Source organism: Adiantum capillus-veneris, chromosome 27 (genome assembly GCF_014529385.1).
Source record: "Adiantum capillus-veneris isolate H3 chromosome 27, ASM1452938v2, whole genome shotgun sequence".
Classification (NCBI taxonomy): domain Eukaryota; kingdom Viridiplantae; phylum Streptophyta; class Polypodiopsida; order Polypodiales; family Pteridaceae; genus Adiantum; species Adiantum capillus-veneris.
The window spans coordinates 26597092-26617504 of NC_140957.1; the positions used below are offsets into that span (position 1 = coordinate 26597092).

A 20413-nucleotide genomic window follows, 5' to 3' on the forward strand; every position below is an offset into this window, starting at 1 on the left:
TGCTTTTCACTAAACTCAATTACAAGCATAGACACATGCATAATGCCTCTCTCTCTCTCTCTCTCTCTCTCTCTCTCTCTCTCTCTCTCTCTCTCTCTCTCTCTCTCTCTCTCTCTCTCTCTCTCTCTCTCTCTCTCTCTCTCTCTCTCTCTCTCTCATGTAGAGAGAGGCCTTTCCCATGCGGAATCCATAGCTTTGAATCGAGGAAGGGCTCATAGCAGATGCCAACGAGGGAGAGAGGGAAACCCCTGACACCAAGAAGAAGGCACATATCAGCATACTTTTTCCTTTTTCACACAACACTTTAAAAAGATTCGTGCTCAGCCCCAGAAGCTTTAATTCTTTCCTTCATGGTCACGGTTCCTTGTGGTATTGTTCCCTAGTGCATAATTGATGCCCTCACAAAATTGAATCTGCTACCTACTACAAACATTACCAACTGGTTTGGTCAAGCTTCCTACTGCTTGGAATGTGCATCTTCCTCAGAGCATTGAAGATGAGCTTTAAAGTGTTGCAGACACTCTTCTTTATAGAAGCAAGACATGTTTTTTTAGACCCTTGGAAGACCCAAAAAACCAGCTTCATGGAGACCTTGATCTACTCAATCTACTTATTGCTTGAAGACCGTGCTTGGCTCATGTGCCTTGAACCACTACATCAGCTTCTCTGCCCATGTTTTTGCTGCCTCTTCTTCTTCATTCCACTGACCATGAACTTGTGCAAGTAGGGGCCGATTGCTAGCACAGACTTAGGCAGACTCTTATTCCAACTCGCATAATGTGTTAAGGATCGGTCCTACCAAACTTTCTAGCATATTCACCAACCCTACTCGCAGGTTGAAGAAGAACTCATGCTAAGGTGGGGAAATAGAAAACATATGACAAGCAAAGCAGGTTGAAGAACTCATGCTAAGGGGGAGGAAGAGAAACGATCTGACAGGCAGAGCATGGGACCCCTAGAATGTTGTCAACAAGTTGGTTTGCTTTCTTGGCATAGCCTAAAATGGTTAGAGCCAAAATATACAGATAGGAGCACGTAGTTCAAATTAGTATCTTTTTCTGTGATGATAATCAACATATTGAAGGTATTAATGCATACGAAGGAAATAGACACCATTGTTGAGTAGCCTTTGTGTTGGCAGATTGACAAATACCATTGGAGCAGAGTCGATGGAGAGGGAGGAAGATAAGTGGTTGGCAACGAGGTAGGAGGTAGGGCAATAAACTTGCAAGAAGCAGACATTGTCGAATAGTTGGTCCCATTTTTTTGACAGAGAAAATTTAGGAAAGCAATCGAAATCTAAGGGCAAGCTATCAGATACGGCTATTAATTGTCGTCTGTGGCATGCCTCCTCACCCAAAATGACCATGGAAGCCATCTTGCATGGGGTGACCATGCTCTGCTGGCCTACTTTACCGAATGTCAAAAAGTTTGCTTTACTTCCAGTCTGTGAGAAAGGGCGGTGCAGAGGAGCGAGATGGAGAGCATCTTCTTGCAGTAAACGCAAGGTGATGATGATGATCGCCTTTGCCACAACATCTTGCTGTTTGGAGGAAGCATGCCACCAAGCATTGTGCCCCCTTACTCACTAAGCATCCGACCTCAATAAATTCAGGGTAATCAGAGGAAGATGGAAGGTTCTATAAAGGTAGCTTGCCAGGAGAAGAGGGCTAGCTCAACAGCTCGTCTCGAGAGAGAATGGGTGGAGCTGAGCCTGCGATGATGCTTCAAATTGCGAGCATAAGAAGATGAAGCGGGGTGTGAAAAAGTGTCGGCATCTTCATACTCCACAGGTCTTCTCCACATTACACGTCTTCTCCACCAACTCTGCCGACTATCTTCCCCGCCTTTCGTCCTATCTTGCAAAGGCTCTAAAAACGTGCCCTAAATTTTAGCAGTCCACGTGGACGTCATCCGCGAAAGAACGCCCAATGCAACCCAATACTAAGGCCCTTCTTGAGCACGCCAAAAATCTAGTGGCTTTGATTGTCGAATGCGCTCTTAGGTGAATCAATGTGGATGGTCCATGAAGTCTTTGGATGTGAACGAGGAGGCCCATAACCAGTGGGAACAGGTGAGTTAGAGGAAAATATTGGTATACGTAACCGCTCCGCGCCCTTTATTACGAGAGCCTCTCTCTCTCTCTCTTCTGTTTCACTTACTCCTCTTCTCTCACTGTTGGTGGCCTTGCTTTATGCTGGCTAGCTAGCGCGCATCTTTTTCTCTCTCCTCTCCCTTCGGCTGCATGCACAGAACACAACTGGTGCCGTGTGCGCTCCACCATTCAAGTGCCTTGTGTGTGTACTGTGTTGTGTGCGTGGACGCGCAACTCACGAGGGGAATGGTGTGTGTGTGTGTGAGAGAGTCTAGAGAGAAAGGATAGAGAGAAAGGAAGAGATGGATTGACGAATGTGTGTGCATCCAGCCTAAAAGCGGGTTGTCGTTTTGCCTCCACAGAACAAATCTCTCCATAGAAGAAAGCTTCTCTCTCTCTCTCTCTCTCTCGCGCACACACACACACACACGCTCTCTTCTCCACTCACAAAACAAACAAGGCAACTACACTGTTCTCTCTCTTAGTCGACTGTCTCTTTCTAGATTAGAGTGTAGCTACCCCTGTTAATTCTGTGTATGTATTTGAGAGAGATAGAGAGAGAGGAGAGCTGCAACTTATTACTCCCATCTACTCTGTGTGCGTGTGAGGGAGAGAAAGAGCTCTATACGCTCCATCTCCACTCTCCACGGCCAGCCTGCATTTCGCCTCCAGCTCTACTTCATAGTGCTTCACCTCCGTTGGGTGTTTGGTGTAGTTGTGTCTCACTCTACACCTTAGCGTTGTTCTGTGTGAGTGTGATAGTCAGAGAATTTGCAGTTAGTGTGTGCAGGCATTGGCTTTGAGCAGGAAACTCACCTGTATTCATCACAGCAGCTCACCGTGCGTCTCGATCTGTCGCGACGCTTGTTCTCTTGGCATTGCTCACATAGATAAGGTGCAGTCCGAGCTCGACATTGCTCAGCCAAGTGGTGATTTTGATCAATAGGGGAAGCCTGATCACCCAACAGGATGCACATACACAACACATGGGGTGGGTCGTTTGATGTCACCATGGACTCGGCGACGGACGACGATCGCAGCCGCAATTTGGACATGGACCGTGCGGCGCTGCAGCGCCTCGAGGAGACACAGCAGAGCTGGCTGCTGGGGCCAAGTGAGAAGAAGAAGAAGAAGTATGTGGATTTGGGTTGCATGGTGTGCAGCCGCAAGCTCTTCTGCTGGATCATGGGAGGCATTATTGCGGCGGTGTTGCTGACAGGATTTATCACATTGCTGGTGAAGACAGTGCCGCGGCATCACTCGCGACCACCGCCGGAGGATAACTATACGCAGGCGCTGCACAAGGCTCTGCTTTTCTTCAATGCCCAGAAATGTAAGTGGTTGTAGCTAATTTTTTAATTATTATTAAGCAATGGCCAATTAATCTGCTCGTTCTGCGTAACTGTTATGGCATCATTGAATTTAATCAGAGATTAAACCTTACGTTAAACCTTAGACTATCACATGATTAGGGCAGTTAAATAACTGTAGTGAGAAGAATCTTACTGGAAATATAATGTTTTAGACAGCGCTAATCAGCCGTAGTTTAGAGCGAGTGTCTATCTGGCCGTCGATCCTTGCGCTCAGTAAATCGCAGCCGTTGAGTTCGCGTCTTTGGAACGGAAACTGGATTACAGTTAATTTTGTGTTGAATTATGTAATTTTTACATTGGAAATTCGCTTCGCGCAAATTTTACGCGTTATGTTTTGGTGAAGTAAATGCCAGTGGGTGTAGAGAGAGAAAGATTAATTAAGCTTGAGAGAGAGAGAGAGAGAGAGAGAGTAGGTCACTATCATGGCAGGCACTTTGCACGGTGCACCTGTGACATGTAGTTTTACCGGAGCTTCAATAAGATTTTCTTACAACCTTAGGACCTTAGAATTTTCTTACAACCTTAGGACCTTAGAACAAACTTGGCTTTATATTATATCTTTCTTTGGGTATGGGTCAAGAATAGAATATTGTGCTTATAATAATTAGTGATGTGTGTGAAAGTGTGTGGTGGTAGGTGCACTCACTTCAAAGAGCTTCACTTTCCATCATCCATGCTCTTTTCTTTCCCTTCACAAGAAAATTTAGAAATTTTCTCATGTAGGAAAAGGGAGCCTTTTTCAGTGTTTTTTAAATAATGCATAACATCATGAGCTTCTGCTCGGGAGGCACTGCGTACCTGGGTAGGTACGATTGGGGGTAGGGACCGCCGGCCCATTATGACTTAACTCAACATCATGAGCTTCTGCTCGGGAGGCACCGCATACCTAGCTAGGTAAAATTGGGGGGAGGGACCGCCGGCCCAGTGGCGGCCCCCCACCGGGCCGGCGGTCCCTGCCCCATTCATACCTAGCTAGGTATGTCGTGCCTCCCTTAGAGAAGCTCGTGATGTTGAGTTAAGTCATAATGTGGGAATTATTGTGAGAATCTGTCCAAAACTTCTTGTGCTTTTGTCATCGGTTTTGTCCTCCCCTTTACCACCCCAAAACCCCCCCCCCCCCCCCCCCTTTTTAATTTTTCAATCACTTGAACAAGCCTAGGCAATGTCACTTTCTTTCACACCTTTGTCTTTCTCTTACTTGCTAGTCCTTTGATTCCTTGATTTCCACTACATGGTTTGATCTCTCTAAATTCAATCCAATTTGAGGTTTCTTGACCAATTACTTTCGTTTGAAAGTCCTTGTCCTAATGGACCGTAGTGCCTTGCAAAAAGTTTTTTGAAGTTTGGCCTCTCTCCTCGAGGCGTATGCGGCAATGCTAATCAATACAAGTCACCATCATGCCATGGAAAAAATCTAAGAGATTTTAAAACTTTGGCCTTATTCGTCAAGGGCTATGCGGCAATGCAAGGCTACACTAGTCAAAGTTTTGAAGTATTTAGAACTTCCTTGTAATTTTTGAGTAAACTTTTTGGGTTTTTTTTGTTTAGTAACAAACAAAGCGATTTAATTTTTTCTGTTTTTGTTTTATTGTGTCCCTTGATTTTAATTTTTCGAGTGTTTTATCCTCTTTTATTGTTAAGACTATTTTAACCTTATGAAGGATATATCACTCAAATGTCCTCAGACACTAAAGTGCCCTATTTTTCCATCACCTTGCTTGTCATAATTATTTAGTGAAGCTAGGAACAAATATTAATACCTGAAGTAATGAATTGATAGAATTGATGTATGTATAGCATAAGAGAATGTAAAGCTGCATGAAAGACATGTTTTACCTTGGCAAGAATTGAATTCACAAAAGTTGTATAACAATCCAACACAACTTCCCCTATTTAATCACAATCAAAAAATGTTTTTCTTTTGCATGAAACTTGCAAAAATGTGAAGCAAAAACGTAAGTAGCTAGCATGGATTATTGCATGTATCTTGCTCATTTTTCTTCCTTTGGCTCAGTGACGCATTTTGGAGAAATATCTGCTGTTGTTTTGCACAAGTGGCTTTCATGAGTGTAATTCCATTAAGCAAAAGGGACGCTAAAATGTCCTTTTTAGTACCAAATGAGTGTTAAAGGGGTTCCATAGCTTAAGGACTTTACTTTCCGTGCCCAAATATTTACTGGCATACTTGCTCATGCTTCATCTTTTACTCTCAAGACTCCCATGGAATAGGCGTTAAGGTCCAAGGCAATGGTGGAACTAGCAAGCTACTTGGGGAGGTCACCTAAATATTTGTATGATACTTTGATTACAAGAACTTTCATATATATATTTTGAATAGAGAAAGGGTGTGTTAAAATCTTAAAAAATTCAGAGATAATGGATTTTCATAATACCACTTGAACACATATCATATTGAGATTAGTGAACGCCGTGAGGTGAGCTAATCCACTTTGATGTATTGAATGAGTTGAGAATGAGGGTATCGATACAGAAGTTATTCATCTTGCACCCTTTCAATTTGCAAATCATCAACATGTTAATCCTAGTCAAGAATGAGTACCCCCCTCCCCCCAAAAAAAGGCTAGCACTAAAAAGAATAGCCCCCCTCTGCTTAATAAACTTTCAATACGAACTCCTCCCCTTTTTAGCAATTGGCCTATTGCACGCATTTCTTCAAGATATAGTCCATTTTGCAAATTTGAGATGGAGATTGGCTTTGTTTTGTCATTGGTATGTAGCCTTTGATTTGGACAAGAGGGTTCATTGTTAAGGAATGATCTCTCCAAGGACTCTATTGCCTTTGAGTGAGACAAGGGGGTACGTAGTTGTATTACCCCACTCCATAAAATATTGTGTGATGGCTTTGCTAACACACAAGGCTAATGGATTTCTCATCTTTGTTAACTTTTTTGTTTAGTTTAGTAAAGTTTGACATATTTATAACAAGGATTTGATTTAGTAAAAAGCAATGTAGAGGAGGCGCTTTGAAAGGAGAAAAGGAGGGGGTTGTTGAAGTCGTCAGATTAACTAAGGGCAATGTCTCATAGTTTTCTAACCAAGAGGGATATTTAGTATGTAGAGGTTTTTTGTCAAGTTGTAAAAGCATCCCACACTCCGAACATTATAATGGTAGTGATGGTCCAAAATTGCCATATTGATAAGAGAGGTGAAAGTTCATAAATGGTCTAAAAATTCCAAGAGATGTACAAAGGTGTTGATGACTACAAGTCAACCCTCTTGTAGAGGGCCTTGCAAGAATGTAGAGGGTGAAATACCTGTTCATCTATAGTTGCTTCTAAAATTGCAATGGAATTGCGATAGTTACGAAGGTCGCAACGAGCTACCCTACCACTTTTGGAAGGCCCTCTGAAAGTGTCTCTAGAGGGTGTATGGGGAGTTGTTCTTAGCCTTTCTATGACCCAATGTTTGCATTGGTATCTATAGAGCATTGTGCTTTGTTTAATGCTTTATTTATTGCTAGGATTCGTTATGGCTAGTTTTGCCTTGCATTTCACGAGTGTGTGTGTGTGTGTGTGTGTGTGTGTGATGCAGATGTAAGCGTTGATTGATGCCTAGCTCTACACCCACCATTGGCCATAAATGAGGCTAGTGGGGACGGTTATAGATCGATTGATACCTAGTTCTACGCCCACAATTGGTCACAAACAAGGCTACTGGGGACAATTAAAGATGGTGGACTTGATGTTTCCAAAGTCTTGTGGGTTAGCTTGCATTTTCCTTTTAAAACATGAGTTTGGGCTTCTTTTGGAAATCCTGCCTATATAGTGTTGGCTTTTTCTCCTTTCGATAAATCCATTACTACTTTGCGAAGTATATATACACTTAGGTCCTACCTATTAGTTTAGGATACAAACTTGAGATTTTTTCAAACGTATGTAGAAATGGTGTAAAAATGCATGCATCTCTTCCTATGGTGCATAATTTTACACTTAGGTCCTACCTATTAGCTTAGGATACAAACTTGAGATTTTTCAAACGTATGTAGAAATGGTGTAAAAACGCATGTATCTCTTCCTATGGTGCATAATTTCTCATAACTAAGAGAGTTGTGAAATGGTGACAAGAGAAAAGTCTACCATGAGTATGAGCTTTGGCATATGCATGCACTTCCACTTTCTTTTGGTTTGGAGATGATGTGTTGTTAAGACCATGGCACGCTAAAAGTTCATCGTGGACCGCTCATTATTTGCAACTTTAGGATCAAGTCTTTCCTATTTTGTTTCCTGAAGACTTTGTTATCGAGGTCTTGTAAAAATAGGTGGATTTTAATCTTTAAAAAGAAAAACAACAAATAAAATGGGGCCTTTACCCTAGCTTTAGATATAATTTGACCATCTGTCAATATGCAAGAAATTTGGGAAAAGCCTTGAAAAGTGTATACAACGACATGATAGGGAAAATAACCCATATAACCACAGGATATATTAGTGATAAGATAAAAGCAATCATGAAGATACTGGTTTTCAATCTTCATTTGTCTATTCCACCTATTTCTTTCATTGCTCTTGCAAGTCCTGTGCTTGAAGAGGATGATCATGGCTTGTTCTGTCTTTGCTTGATGCAGCTGGTAGGCTTCCAAAGCACAACAACATCTCATGGCGCGGAAACTCCGGTCTAAAGGATGGGTCAGCTCAGTCTGTGGATCTGGTGGGTGGCTACTATGACGCTGGGGACAACATAAAATTCGGCTTCCCGGGGGCATTCACCATCACAGTGCTGAGTTGGAGTGTGATTGAGTACAGTGCAAAATATGAGGCAATTGGTGAACTTGATCACGTGAAAGAGCTTATCAAGTGGGGTACCGATTACATGCTCAAGACATTCAATGCATCAGCCCCAAGCATCGATGTTCTCTGGGCGCAGGTAGAAATTCGTTCTCTATTTGCTACTTCCATCTCATCAGCTAGCATACAAGGCTTCTTTCTTGTTTGAAGCCTATTGGAAACACTGAAGTAGGCATAAATGCACTGTGCTTTTGTGTGTGATTCAACTTGATTGGCTTATCATGCTCATACATGATCACACATTTTGGGTGCTTGTACCTGATGAGCTTTTGAGTGCAAATGCATAATGGATGTGCTATTTGCTATTTCAATCTCATGAGCTGGCATATATACGGGCTTGGTGTCTTGCTCGAAACATATAGGAAACACTGAAGTAGGTTTAAATGCATAGTGCTTTTCGTGCGATTGTGTGTGTGTGTGATTTGATTCTCTTTTTGTGCTCATACATGATGTACTTTTTGGGTGTTTGTACATGATGTGCTTTTGGATGCTTGCATATAATGTGCTTTTGGGTGCCTATGCATGATGGGATGTGCTTTTGGGTTCTGATACAAATGTGTTGTGGAGGATGGGATGTGCTTTTTCATGATGGGGTATGCTTTTGGGGTCTGATACCAATGTGCTTTTGCATGATGGGATGTGCATTTGGGTTCTGATACCACTGTGTTTCTTGTGCTTCTGCGCTATTGTGGTTTTACCTAAATAGGTTGGAACAGGAGGAGCCCCAGGTGACACCACACCCAATGATCATTACTGCTGGGAAAGGCCTGAGGACATGGACTACGAACGCCAGGCTTACTCTTGCGGCTCATGCTCCGACCTGGGAGCTGAGATGGCTGCAGCATTGGCAGCTGCTTCCATTGTGTTTAAGGAAAACCGTGCGTATTCTCTAAAACTCGTGCAAGGAGCTAGAGTGTTGTATGATTTCTCAAGGCAACGAAGAGGCAGGTATGTGAAGGCTACACCGGATGCAGAGACGTATTACAACTCGACAGGTTATTGGGATGAGTTTATTTGGGGTGGAGCCTGGATGTACTATGCAACTGGTAATTCTAGCTACTTGAAATTGGTGACAACGGAGGGCCTTGCCAAACACGCCGGCGCTGGAGGAGGGTGGAAGTACTACGGTGTTTTCGATTGGGATAACAAACTTACTGGTGCCCAGGTAACCGAATGTCCAATGTCACTCTTTTGTTCCTGTTGTTACATGTAGACTTGTGCTAAGCCATGGAAGCTATTTCTAATCGCAGGTTTTGCTTACACGGTTTTTCAAGATGATGAGTCCCGGCTACCCGTACGAGCATGTTTTGAGACAGTATAACAATCAGACCGAGTTGATCATGTGCTCATATTTACCTCAGTATAAACATTTCAATCAAACTAAAGGTGAGGGATCTTCTTAAGAATCATTATGCATATATTTGCTCTAATAAAAGTATGGTAGCAATGTGGATGGAGTTGGGGATGTGGATTTATGTATGCATTGTCAACCTCCATGTGTGTACAGACAGTTCCTTGGACATGAGTGAAAGTGGGTTTATCTATTCAATCTTAAAATTGACTTATATTTTGATCTTATTCAGCGTGGACGTCGTCTTTCTGTATTTGCAGGTGGGATGGTTGAGTTCAACTATGGAAATCCTCAACCTCTTCAGTATGTTGCAAGTGCTGCGTTTCTAGCAGCCATCTATGCAGACTATCTGGGTGCATCCGGCGCTCCTGTGTGGCCTTGCGGCCCTAATTTCCTACCCAAGAAGACGTTGCGCGATTTTGCGCGTTCACAGGTGACAGTCGTCCTCATACACATTGATCTGTCTATATATGAGGTGGTAGGAAGTGAAAGAGCCATCATGACAAATTTTGTTGAGATTATGTGAGTGCTTAGTGTTGTGCCTACTGCCATCTGCAGATTGACTATATACTCGGGAATAATCCAGCAAAGATGAGCTATGTGGTTGGATATGGAAAGCGATATCCAACACGAGTACATCACAGGGGTGCCTCCATCCCCCATGGAAGATCCTCCAAAGGCTGCACTACTGGCTACAAGTATAGGGATACCAGGTCCCCCAACCCCCATCTCCTGGTAGGTGCTATGGTGGCAGGGCCGAATATGCGCGACAAGTTTGCTGATGTTCGCTCCAACTACAACTACACCGAGCCGACCATTGCTGGCAATGCATGCCTAGTAGCGGCACTAGTCGCTCTTTCTGGAGGCGATGACAAGGGTGTGGATGCAAACACCATCTTCTCTGCGGTGCCGGCTTTCTTCCCCAATGCGCCTCCACCGCCAGAGCCATGGAGGCCATAGAGGAGCTGTAATGGTAGAGATGTTTGTAAGGAATGTAAGCATGAGATGACAAACAGGGAATGTGTGTGTATGTAAATGGATGTTGTTGCCACACAGAGAGGGAACGGAAGTCGACACAAGCACATTTTGGACAGGTTTTGTGTGATAGTACTATGATGACACTAGGATTATCTCTGGTTATGTGGAATCATGGGAAAGGAGGGAACCTTCCTTGTGGTGTGGAATATAGCTGAAGTGTGAGATGAACTTGAAAGAACCTCTTTCCATTTTAGCTTGTTTTACTCACATGTATGATGTGCATATAGATGGTGTACTTGCTGCTTCAAGCTTTTGTAAAGCTCTTGCTTGATGGGTCAGTGAAGTAAAAGCCTGGGTCTTGATTCCATCAGTTCTTCAGCTTAATTGTGAATCTAACATAGGGGACTTCCTCCTATGGGTTTCTGACATGTGTATACTATGGTGCTCTCTCTCTCTCTCACACTGTTACATCCAGTTTACCGGGTACCTATTGTATCAGCTGCTACACCCACGTAGTTTTAGATTGTAGTAGTAGTAGTAGTATTTTGTTCCACTTCTAGTTCTTTTGTACCCAGACATGGTATTAGATTCACTATTTTGTAACTGATTGGTCTCATAGGTCATTTTGGCCTTTTGAAGACGTTAATATAACATTTCATTTCATTTCATTTCTCTCTCTCTCTCTCTCTCTCTCTCAGTTTTTTTAAAAATTTAACCTCAAAAGAAGTTGAATAATATCTTTGAAGAAATCACCTTTTTTTCTTCAAAAGAGAACAAACTCTTATACAACAATTTAAACTTAATTTATTGTGCGCGAAGAGTAGAACCTTAAAAGATATCATAGCATGCTATCATGGTTTTAGATAACCAAGAGAACACTCAAAATCATATGAAAAGGATTATTATCTTGAGTTCTGACAATGCCTCAAATAAAAAAGGACTTGGCACAACGAAAATTCACCCCCACATAGTCCTTTTGACAAACCAAAAAGTTGGTTGTGATGCATGCATAGCTTTGTTGCTCCTTACCTCCCATTGTCATCTTTCTTATTGCAATTGTTGTATTGTATGTGTAAGTGGTTGCATATTTGAAGATTTTACTGATTTTGGTGGTGTTTATCACTAGCTATTCTCTTGGTATACAGTTTTGAACAATGATGGCTTGCTAATTAATGGTTATGAGAGAGAGAGGGAGAGAGAGAGAGAGAAGAAGAAGATTGTTTTAACATAGTAGGAAACTATCCTAAGAGACCTTAAAGATCTATCCAACGAGGAAAGTTGAACTCAAGTCTTGTTAGGAACAATTCCAAGAGACTTGAAAGATCTCTTCAAATGGATGGACCATCACCCCTTCAAAGTCATTTAGACAACCTTTTGCCAAAGGAGAATAAGGATTGTTTTAGCATGCCAACAAGCCCTTTTTTTCCCCGACACACGAGGCCCCACAGGGGGAGGTGCTTATCCCTTCCAAATATTAGCCATGTTACATGGTCGGGCAAGGGTCGTGTACCATCGGGCAAGAACCACGCGTAGGCATCACTTTGGCCACCTAATTGATGCACTATGTGTTGGGAATGATGGAGAGAAATCGTAGCAACCAGCTTGGAACCTCCTCCTCGGGTGACCCACCCCAGGAGGAGGATGCACTCGAGTGTCCAAGGGCAAGGGCCCTAGCAGGTGAGCACAAGGTGTCCCTCTAGAGTGTGACCCAACGGGGTATTTGAACCCACAATCCGTAGGTTGAGAAGCCAAAGCCTTATCGTTAGACCGACTCTCTAGGGAGGCATGCCAACAAGATTTCTACCCAATGGTATCATATTTTGTTTCGTAATGCGACAGTACTCTACCATTTTACACGGATAATATTGTTGGCAAGGATTGAATACCTCCACAAAGATTTGGCATAAGCCATATAGTAAGAAAAGCATGTGCAAACGAGGGAGAGAGGATAGTGCATTGTCATTTGTAGCTCCCTTTTGAATTTAACATTTGTCAAGGAATGAAAAGGAAGTTTATAGCCTTGTGCATCTTAAACTTCAAGCCTCTTGCTACCTAGCCCTTCAAAAGAGAAGAGAAAAAGGTGGAGAGTGAGTGAGGTAAGATTCAAACCCTAGGGCATGTGCATGTATCCTAACTTTAGCCCTGGGGCATATGCATGCAACTCCATGCAGTTTTTGTAATGCTCTCTAAATGCGACAATCATAATTTTTAAGTCAGCTTATATCTTTTTGATATGTGGAGAGGTTCTTCTTGAGCTAAAATATGATATTTTCACCTCAATTTAATGCATTTTTATCCCTTTAAAATATTTCCTATTGGCTTACTAATGTTCCTAAGGCTAAGCTTAGGCAATTACCATTCTCATTGGTTCAATGGCTTGTTCTAGGGCATGTATACGCAATTTGTCTTGTTATTAGAGAGAGAGAGAGAGAGAGAGAGAGAGAGAGAGAGAGAAAGAGAGAGAGAGAACCATGTCTAAGCCATCTATTAAAATGTGTTTTTGGTGGCTTTAAATGTTCCAAAAATCTCTAGCTTCTCCTAAGTCTAGCTTGACCATTCCTATTGTATTTTTAGTAATGAGGCATCATAAACAAACAAAAAAATCACTCTAGCCTACATAGAGAAATTCATGTTTGAAGCCTCAACTTTCTTTTGGCTTTCTTAAATTATTTTTGGATGTTAGTAACTTTAAATAAGTTTGAAAAATTCAAACCCTTACCAGAATACAAGTTTGGTATCATTATCCTGTCCTTTCATGATATCGTCCTTGACTTTAAGTAAAGGAAAATGGAGACTTGCGCTGAAAGATCCTCATTTGAGCAATATAATTGGTTCTTACAATGTAATATCCATCACCACAAGTGTGTTTTCATATCTCAATATATACACATCTCTTTAGTTGTTGGAAATAGGGCTGCATGAAAACACACACACCTTGGAGAAGATGAAGAAGCAATACACAACAAAGAGTGTATTGCTTAGTGCACAATGGAAAGATAAGTTAGCCCTAGAATGATGGGCGTAATGCATGGGGGAGAAAACCTCCTAGTAAGGAAAAATATGCCCCGGCTATCCTAAGTGTGTTCACACACATCACCACCACATATATATATGGTAACAAATCCCCCGTGGGAGTGATGCGGTGAACGAGAGCTGGGACATAGTGTATAGGGAAGTTCCATGCCCTAAGGACATGATCAATCCACAAAGGGGAGTAAGCCCAAAGCTTTACATACAACTTCAAACTTCTCACGAGGCAATTCCTCTGTGAAAAGATCTGCAAGGTTGTCCTGTGTCGACACATAAGCCAAGTTGATCTCTCTTGCTGAGAGTCTCTCTCTCTGACATAGTGATAATGCACATCAATGTGCTTTGTGCAAGCATGAAAAATTGGGTTTCTCGCACTGCCAATGCGCATTGACTTTTAGTGTAGGTAATATTGGTCGTGTCCTTCCCAACACCCAAATCAGCCATATGGCATATGAGCCATACACACTCAGCTATAGCTGTGAAGATTCCCCTATACTCGGCCTCACAATGGGAAGTGTTGCTTCTTGCTCAACCATGATATCCATGAACTATCGAGCATGAAACAAAAACCACTTATGGACACTCACTTGTCATAACAAATAGCCCAATCTCAATCCAAAAAAGAATGTAAGTTTGGTGGCAAGGATCCCCCCAATCTGAAAAAAAAGTAAACCCACTCTGTACCAATGGCCTTTTTGCAAGGAGGCGAATCACATAAAGTCCATGTAACATTTAACGGCCTAGTAACTTGTGTGTAGCGGAAAATAGCATGAAACATAGTGAGCATTTCATTAGAATAGATTCCTAATGAGAATAACAAGAGTGCTTGGGTGGAGAGAGCAACAAAAAGTATAACACCTAGTTAGATAGCATGAACAATACTTCAAAAGAGAGAGAAATTAAGCTATTGACAACAGTTGAGTACCGGATTTTCATGGAGCTGGTCCCCCCTCCAAAAGGCTTTGTATTATGGTTTCTCCCATCAAGAGAGACATTTTACAATACAATCCTTTGTGTTCCTCCAATACTAGCTAGTGCAATGAAGATGAAAACTTCAAGCACTAAGCAAAACACTTACTAAACACAACATCAATTCCCTCACGGTCTCAAACCCAAGACCTCACACACCTTCAAAGATGGTGAGAGCTAGCAGGGTATGAGAGTAGATTGACAGGAAGAAGAAGTAGTCTTACGAGAAAGATGTACATCTCCTCACATAATCACTCATATTAGCATAGCTTAGCTTAGTAATTAGCATGGTAGAGGATATGAGCATGCATTGAAGCTTGGCTCTTGGTTGGATTTACATCACAAAGCCAAGAGTTGTTGGTGTAGGCCTCCCTTGTCACAAGCTTGGAGTAGGTGATAAGCTTTCCATTAAAGCTTGAGAAGAGAGAGAGAGTCTTTTTACTCAACACATAGACTAGTGTGAGTGTGTAATGCAATAATGCCTTGAAAAAATCAGTCCCCCCCTCTCTCTTGGTCGACCCCTCTTGCTATTTGCTCATGCAGACAGCCCATTGGACCTCTGCAGGCTTAGCCAATAGGATTTCAGGAGCATAAGTGATAGCCTTCTGACATGTGTCCCCCTTTTCCCTTTTGTGAGAGCTTTAGATAATTAATAAATGCAACTAAACTCTAATTGGACCCCTTTGCCTCCTGCCAATAGAAATCAGGCAAGCCATTGGGCTGTTGAATGCTCATTGGACACCTTGGGAGACTATCCAAAAGTCTTCTAGAGAGCTTAATTCTTGTTGGTTCTTTTATTAAGTGTTTTTAAATTGATTGAACTAGATTTACTCTAGCCTAAATCTCATTGGCCCACCTCCATGGCCATCCAATAGGATTTGAGTACACCTTGTGGGGATCTGGCTAGGGAGCTGATATGTGTCCCTCATTCCCTTTGTGTAAAGGGAGCTTGTGTGTGTGTGTGTGTGTGTGTGTGTGTGTGTGTTTGTTTCTCTCTCATCCCCTACTTGCAAGGCTTGCCCCCTCCTATGTAGGGATTATGAAGACTTTTTGGGGCACACACAAAGCATCCAATTTCCCTAGTGTTTGGCCTTTGGACACAACCTTTCAATTTTGGAACCTTAGCATTTTGGAAGTCTTAATGGGCTAAACCTAGGGTCTTTTTAGCCCATTGTTGCACCTTGATCTTTTGCAGATGGCCCCCCCTTATGATCCCTATTTTCCCTCCTTTGAATCCCTATTGTGGCCGGTGTGCCAGCTTAACCAATATTCTAGCTTTTTCTCCCCTGGCACTTCCCCATATTAAATGATTAGTTTAACATGAGAAAATAATTTAGGAGAATTAGCTATTAGTTATTATGACAGTCCATGTGTCATTTTCTATAAGTGCATCATATTTTGATTGCATGTCAACCATCCATTGTTTTGAATTATGTGCTTCATCAAAAGAAAGAGGTTCCTCCTGTTAGAAATAGCCAAAACGTAACAATCTGACGCATAAGATGCATGGATAGAACTAGAATGAGTATGACTAGACACAGTGCATCCAATTTACTGTCACCCAAAGTATGCACCAGTCATTTTGGCATACCTCTAGCCTACCCATTCGTAGCCCTTTCCACATCAAGTACATCATGTATATCTGCATCAATAATAGGCCAATTTGTAGCATTTTCAAAAAGCCCCATAGGTTGTACATTTTCCTCATTGGAATTTACATTCAAGTTTCTACCATTAAAAAGAGGCAACAATGTGTCATGAATGTCCTGTGAGCTTACATTATTGTCTCTTGTACATGATAACGAACACTGAACAGAATCTTCCACAAACACAACATCATGTGAAACCAAGATACGTTTTGTTTGCGGATGGTATACCCTGTACCCTTTTTTTTTAATACTCTAACCAACAAAAATGCATTTAACAACCTTATCCTCCAATTTTCAGCGCTGCATTTGTGGCACCAAAGCATAAGCTAAACAACCAAAAATGTGCATGTGATCAATAGATAACCTCTATCATGCCATGCTTCATAAGGAGTCATAGACTGCAAAGCTTTTGTAGGACACTTGTTAAGTACATAAGTAGCACACACAATAGCCTCAAGCCAAAATGAATGTGGCAAAGCTTGACTCTTGACCATACATCATGCCATTTCCATAAGCGACCTATTTTTCCTTTTAGCAAAACCATTTTGTTGAGGTATGTATGGCACTGTATATTGGTGTTTTATCCCACGACTAGCGAGAAATGCATTAAACTCATGAGACATATACTCCCCCCCTCAATTTGAACAAAGGGTGATCATAATATATTTAGAGACATAAAAAAGTCATAGCCAAAAATTACTTGAAGCTCGTGAACACTTTGGACCTAGATTTAAGCGCATACACCCATGTATGCTTGGAGTAATCATCAATGAAAGTCATTAAGTACAAGTAATTGCCTAAGGGTGGAGTTTGCATAGGCATACAAACATCACTATGCATAAGTTGCAACCTTCATGTAGCCCTTAATGAACCATCCTTTGGAAACTTTGAATGCTGCATCTTACCCAAAATACGACCTTCACAAACATGCTTCAAAGGTGCCTCAAGAGGCCGCAAAGAAGAAATCATATCAAATTTTGGCAAAAGCAACAAACTCGCAAAATTCAAATGCCCAAAACGTGCATGCCAAAAAATTTCATATGAAACAACCTTCTAATCCATGACTGCATTTGCAAAATTCTACCCACACTTCCTATATAAAGTGAGCTTATACATCCCACGACATAAAATGCCATATGCAAAAATTTCATCACCAAAATTGAGATAATGAATTGTACATCTATCATCCACAAATATGACAACAAGGCCAAGTCTAGCACTTCAACAAGGCCAAGTCTAGCAAGTGCAGATGCATACAAAAGGTTCTTTTTGATCCCAGGTACAACAAGTGCATCAACAAGTGTGAAAAAATTCCACTTGTAGCAGTTAGAAAATCTTTCCAACTCCCTTGAATGGATAAGAGGCATTATTGGTACAAGTGATCGTATTCCCATAAGGGACAGATTCGAGAGACATAAGCAATTCATGATGTGAAGTAATGTGCTTTGTAGCACCACTATCAAAGTACCACACGTGAATCTACAACAATTGACATACATGCATCATGGACAAAAGGATCATAACTGCACTTTGCACTAAATGCCCACTCTGCATCTATATCATCATCACAATCTTCTTTCATAGAAGATTCTAAAATAGCTCCACTTGTAGTGGAACCAGCCTCTCTCTTATTGTCCTCTTTTTCCTTCAACTTAGGACACTGCTTTATCAAGTGATCATTAGCCTTGCAATAATGGCAACCCATCTTCTTTTTGCCTTTTTCACCAGAGTTCCCATACAAGGTGTTTTTAGTAGAAGCATTAGGAACATGTGATTTTCCACTTGCTGAAGGACCGTGAGAAGTGGCTACATTGTTGTTACCACCTTTTCTTTGAGTAGCAACAAAAGTCTGTTCAACTACACACTATTTAACCATGTTCTTTCTTGAAAATGACTCTTGCAACATCAATGTGCATAATGAATCAAACTTGATAACATTAGGATTTCCTTGGGTCATAAGTCTCCAACAAGTACTAAAAGAATTATGGTAAGAATTTGGCAATGCATCAAGAACGGTCTGCACAAGTGAACTGTCAGAAATGACTTTGCCTGTAGAAATGAGTTGCTCATTAATACCCTTGACACTAGGAAGAAAAGTGTCTGTCATCTTCCTCATGCATAATCTTTGACTCCAACTCTTTATGCAACAATGCAATTTTAGCCTCATTGCGACTTGCATAAAGGCCAACCAAAATACCCCAAGCCTGTTTTGCTGATTTAGCTAGGTGAATATGAAGAGTAATAGTGCGCTTCACAGATAATTCAATCAATGCACAAGCCTGCGCATCTTTAACATCCCAATGAGATTGCTCAGCTGTAGGCAAGACAACTCTAGTAGCAACAGTCATGCCACCAAAACCTGCAACATCCTCTCAATAGAGCATGTATCCACAGAAGGAGAACTTGCATCAATGCCTTGCACAACATTCCAAATGCTCTTTTGACATAAGAACATGTTGCAATCCCACATTGGGTAACTATCCCCATCGAGTTTATCCTCAGCAGCGAACATCTTGAAAATATTTGGGTTGTTATCAACCATGATGTGTGATTGCACTTGATGTGAAAACTGCCCAAAAAGAGGTAAAGTGAAGTAGGACCAACACATGCTACATGCACAACCCAAAGAAGACTATAAGGGACATGTTTTGCAAAAAATTGCCTTGACAAAAAAATTTGCACAAAAGGATGAAATTGATTGGGCAATACTGCATGTAGTGGAAACGGAGGCCGAGGCAAACCCAAATGAAAATTTTGAGTAGACCACGTTCTTAGAGCTATCCCAAAGGCTTTTTCAACCTACTGATGCTCACCAAAGCTCACCCAAATCAAAGAAAGTGAGCAGGCATCTGCTAGCGACGTTGGCGACTATGCTCAGGAGGATGCAACCTACTCTGATGTCAATTGTTGGAAATAGGGTTGCAGGGAAACACACACAGCTTGGAGAATATGAAGAAGCTCAAGGCACACAACAACAAGTGTATTGCTTAGTGCACAATGGAAAGATACGTAGCCCTAGAATGATGGGCGTATGTACAATGCATGGGTGAGAAAACCTCCTAGTGAGGGAGAAAATGCTCCGGTGGTCCTAAGTGTGTTCAACACACATCATTACCACATATACATGGTAACATTAGTAAATGGCTAGCGTACTCAGTGCTTGAGGGACATAGTCCACCCAAGCATGTCTTCTTGTATGCAAGCTTTAATAACATGAAATTTATCAACGACATAGCTAGAAATGTTAGGTCATTATTTCTTCATGATTATATCGGCATCTTGAAGTTGGTTTCTTATTTTATGAAAATTATTACTCCTTTGCAGAGCATTTATTTGCATTATTTGTGTTCATTGGTATCATTACAAGTGCTTAAAATGGGAATATTCATTATCATAATAGCTCATGGTTCTTAGGAACGATAGATTTTACTATATGTGAGCAATGGAATAGGTAGCTAGCTCCATTGGACGAGAGGCTTTGATTTCCATAAGACTTCCTAGTTGGTTAACAGTAGTTTGTACTTGACACTAAAATACCCAAGATCACTGGCATTTCAATTTTGGTTTTGTGAGAGTTCTTTTGATATAGTTTGTGGTGCTGATTTTATATATTGAGCACTATTGGGAGACATAGCTATGGAGGTGCCCTAGTTTTTGTTTTTCATGCTGTATTTTGGTACTCGCCAACGAGAAATTGCTTCAAGCTACCTTCAATTTTCAAGTTTTGAAAGACGAGGCGGTTAGTTTTTGGTGTTGATTTCATATATTGTTGATTTCATATATTGTTGATTTCATATATTGTTGATTTCATATATTGTTGATTTCATATATAGTTTGTGGTGTTGATTTCATATATTGGGAGACATAGCTGTGGAGGTGCGTTAGTTTTTGTTTTTCAAGCTGTATTTTGGTACTCGCCATCGAGAAATTGCTTCAAGTTACCTTCAATTGTACAAGGTCTCTACCCTTACATGCTTGCGATATAACCCATCAAAACCACTTTATAATCCAATCTCAAATCATATAATATATAAAAATTCTCATCACATGGATGATCACCCCACCTTACTCTGGGTGATACACAACCATCCTAGAAACCATTTTAGCACATATCATGGCTACAAAAAATTTGACAACACAACCATACCCAGAAAAAATTAATA

At 41.3% G+C, this 20413-nt stretch overlaps 1 protein-coding gene across 1 annotated transcript; it reads left to right on the forward strand.

Moving 5' to 3' along the window:
- Positions 1-2236: 2236 nt before the first annotated feature.
- Positions 2237-11028, forward strand: GH9A1 (glycosyl hydrolase 9A1). Its single transcript, XM_086503680.1, has 6 exons — positions 2237-3428; positions 8054-8352; positions 8980-9438; positions 9524-9659; positions 9885-10057; positions 10183-11028. The coding sequence occupies exons 1-6, from the start codon at positions 3065-3067 to the stop codon at positions 10582-10584; spliced, it is 1833 nt and encodes a 610-aa protein (XP_086359806.1). The 5' UTR covers positions 2237-3064; the 3' UTR covers positions 10585-11028.
- The last annotated feature ends 9385 nt before the right edge of the window (positions 11029-20413 follow it).

Bases quoted from the DNA above. Each gene is read 5' to 3' on its own strand.
- GH9A1 (XM_086503680.1), top strand. From the start codon at position 3,065: ATGCACATACACAACACATGGGGTGGGTCGTTTGATGTCACCATGGAC. The intron at 9,439-9,523 runs GTAACCGAATGT...TTCTAATCGCAG, and splicing joins ACAAACTTACTGGTGCCCAG to GTTTTGCTTACACGGTTTTT. The intron at 10,058-10,182 runs GTGACAGTCGTC...TGCCATCTGCAG, and splicing joins GCGATTTTGCGCGTTCACAG to ATTGACTATATACTCGGGAA.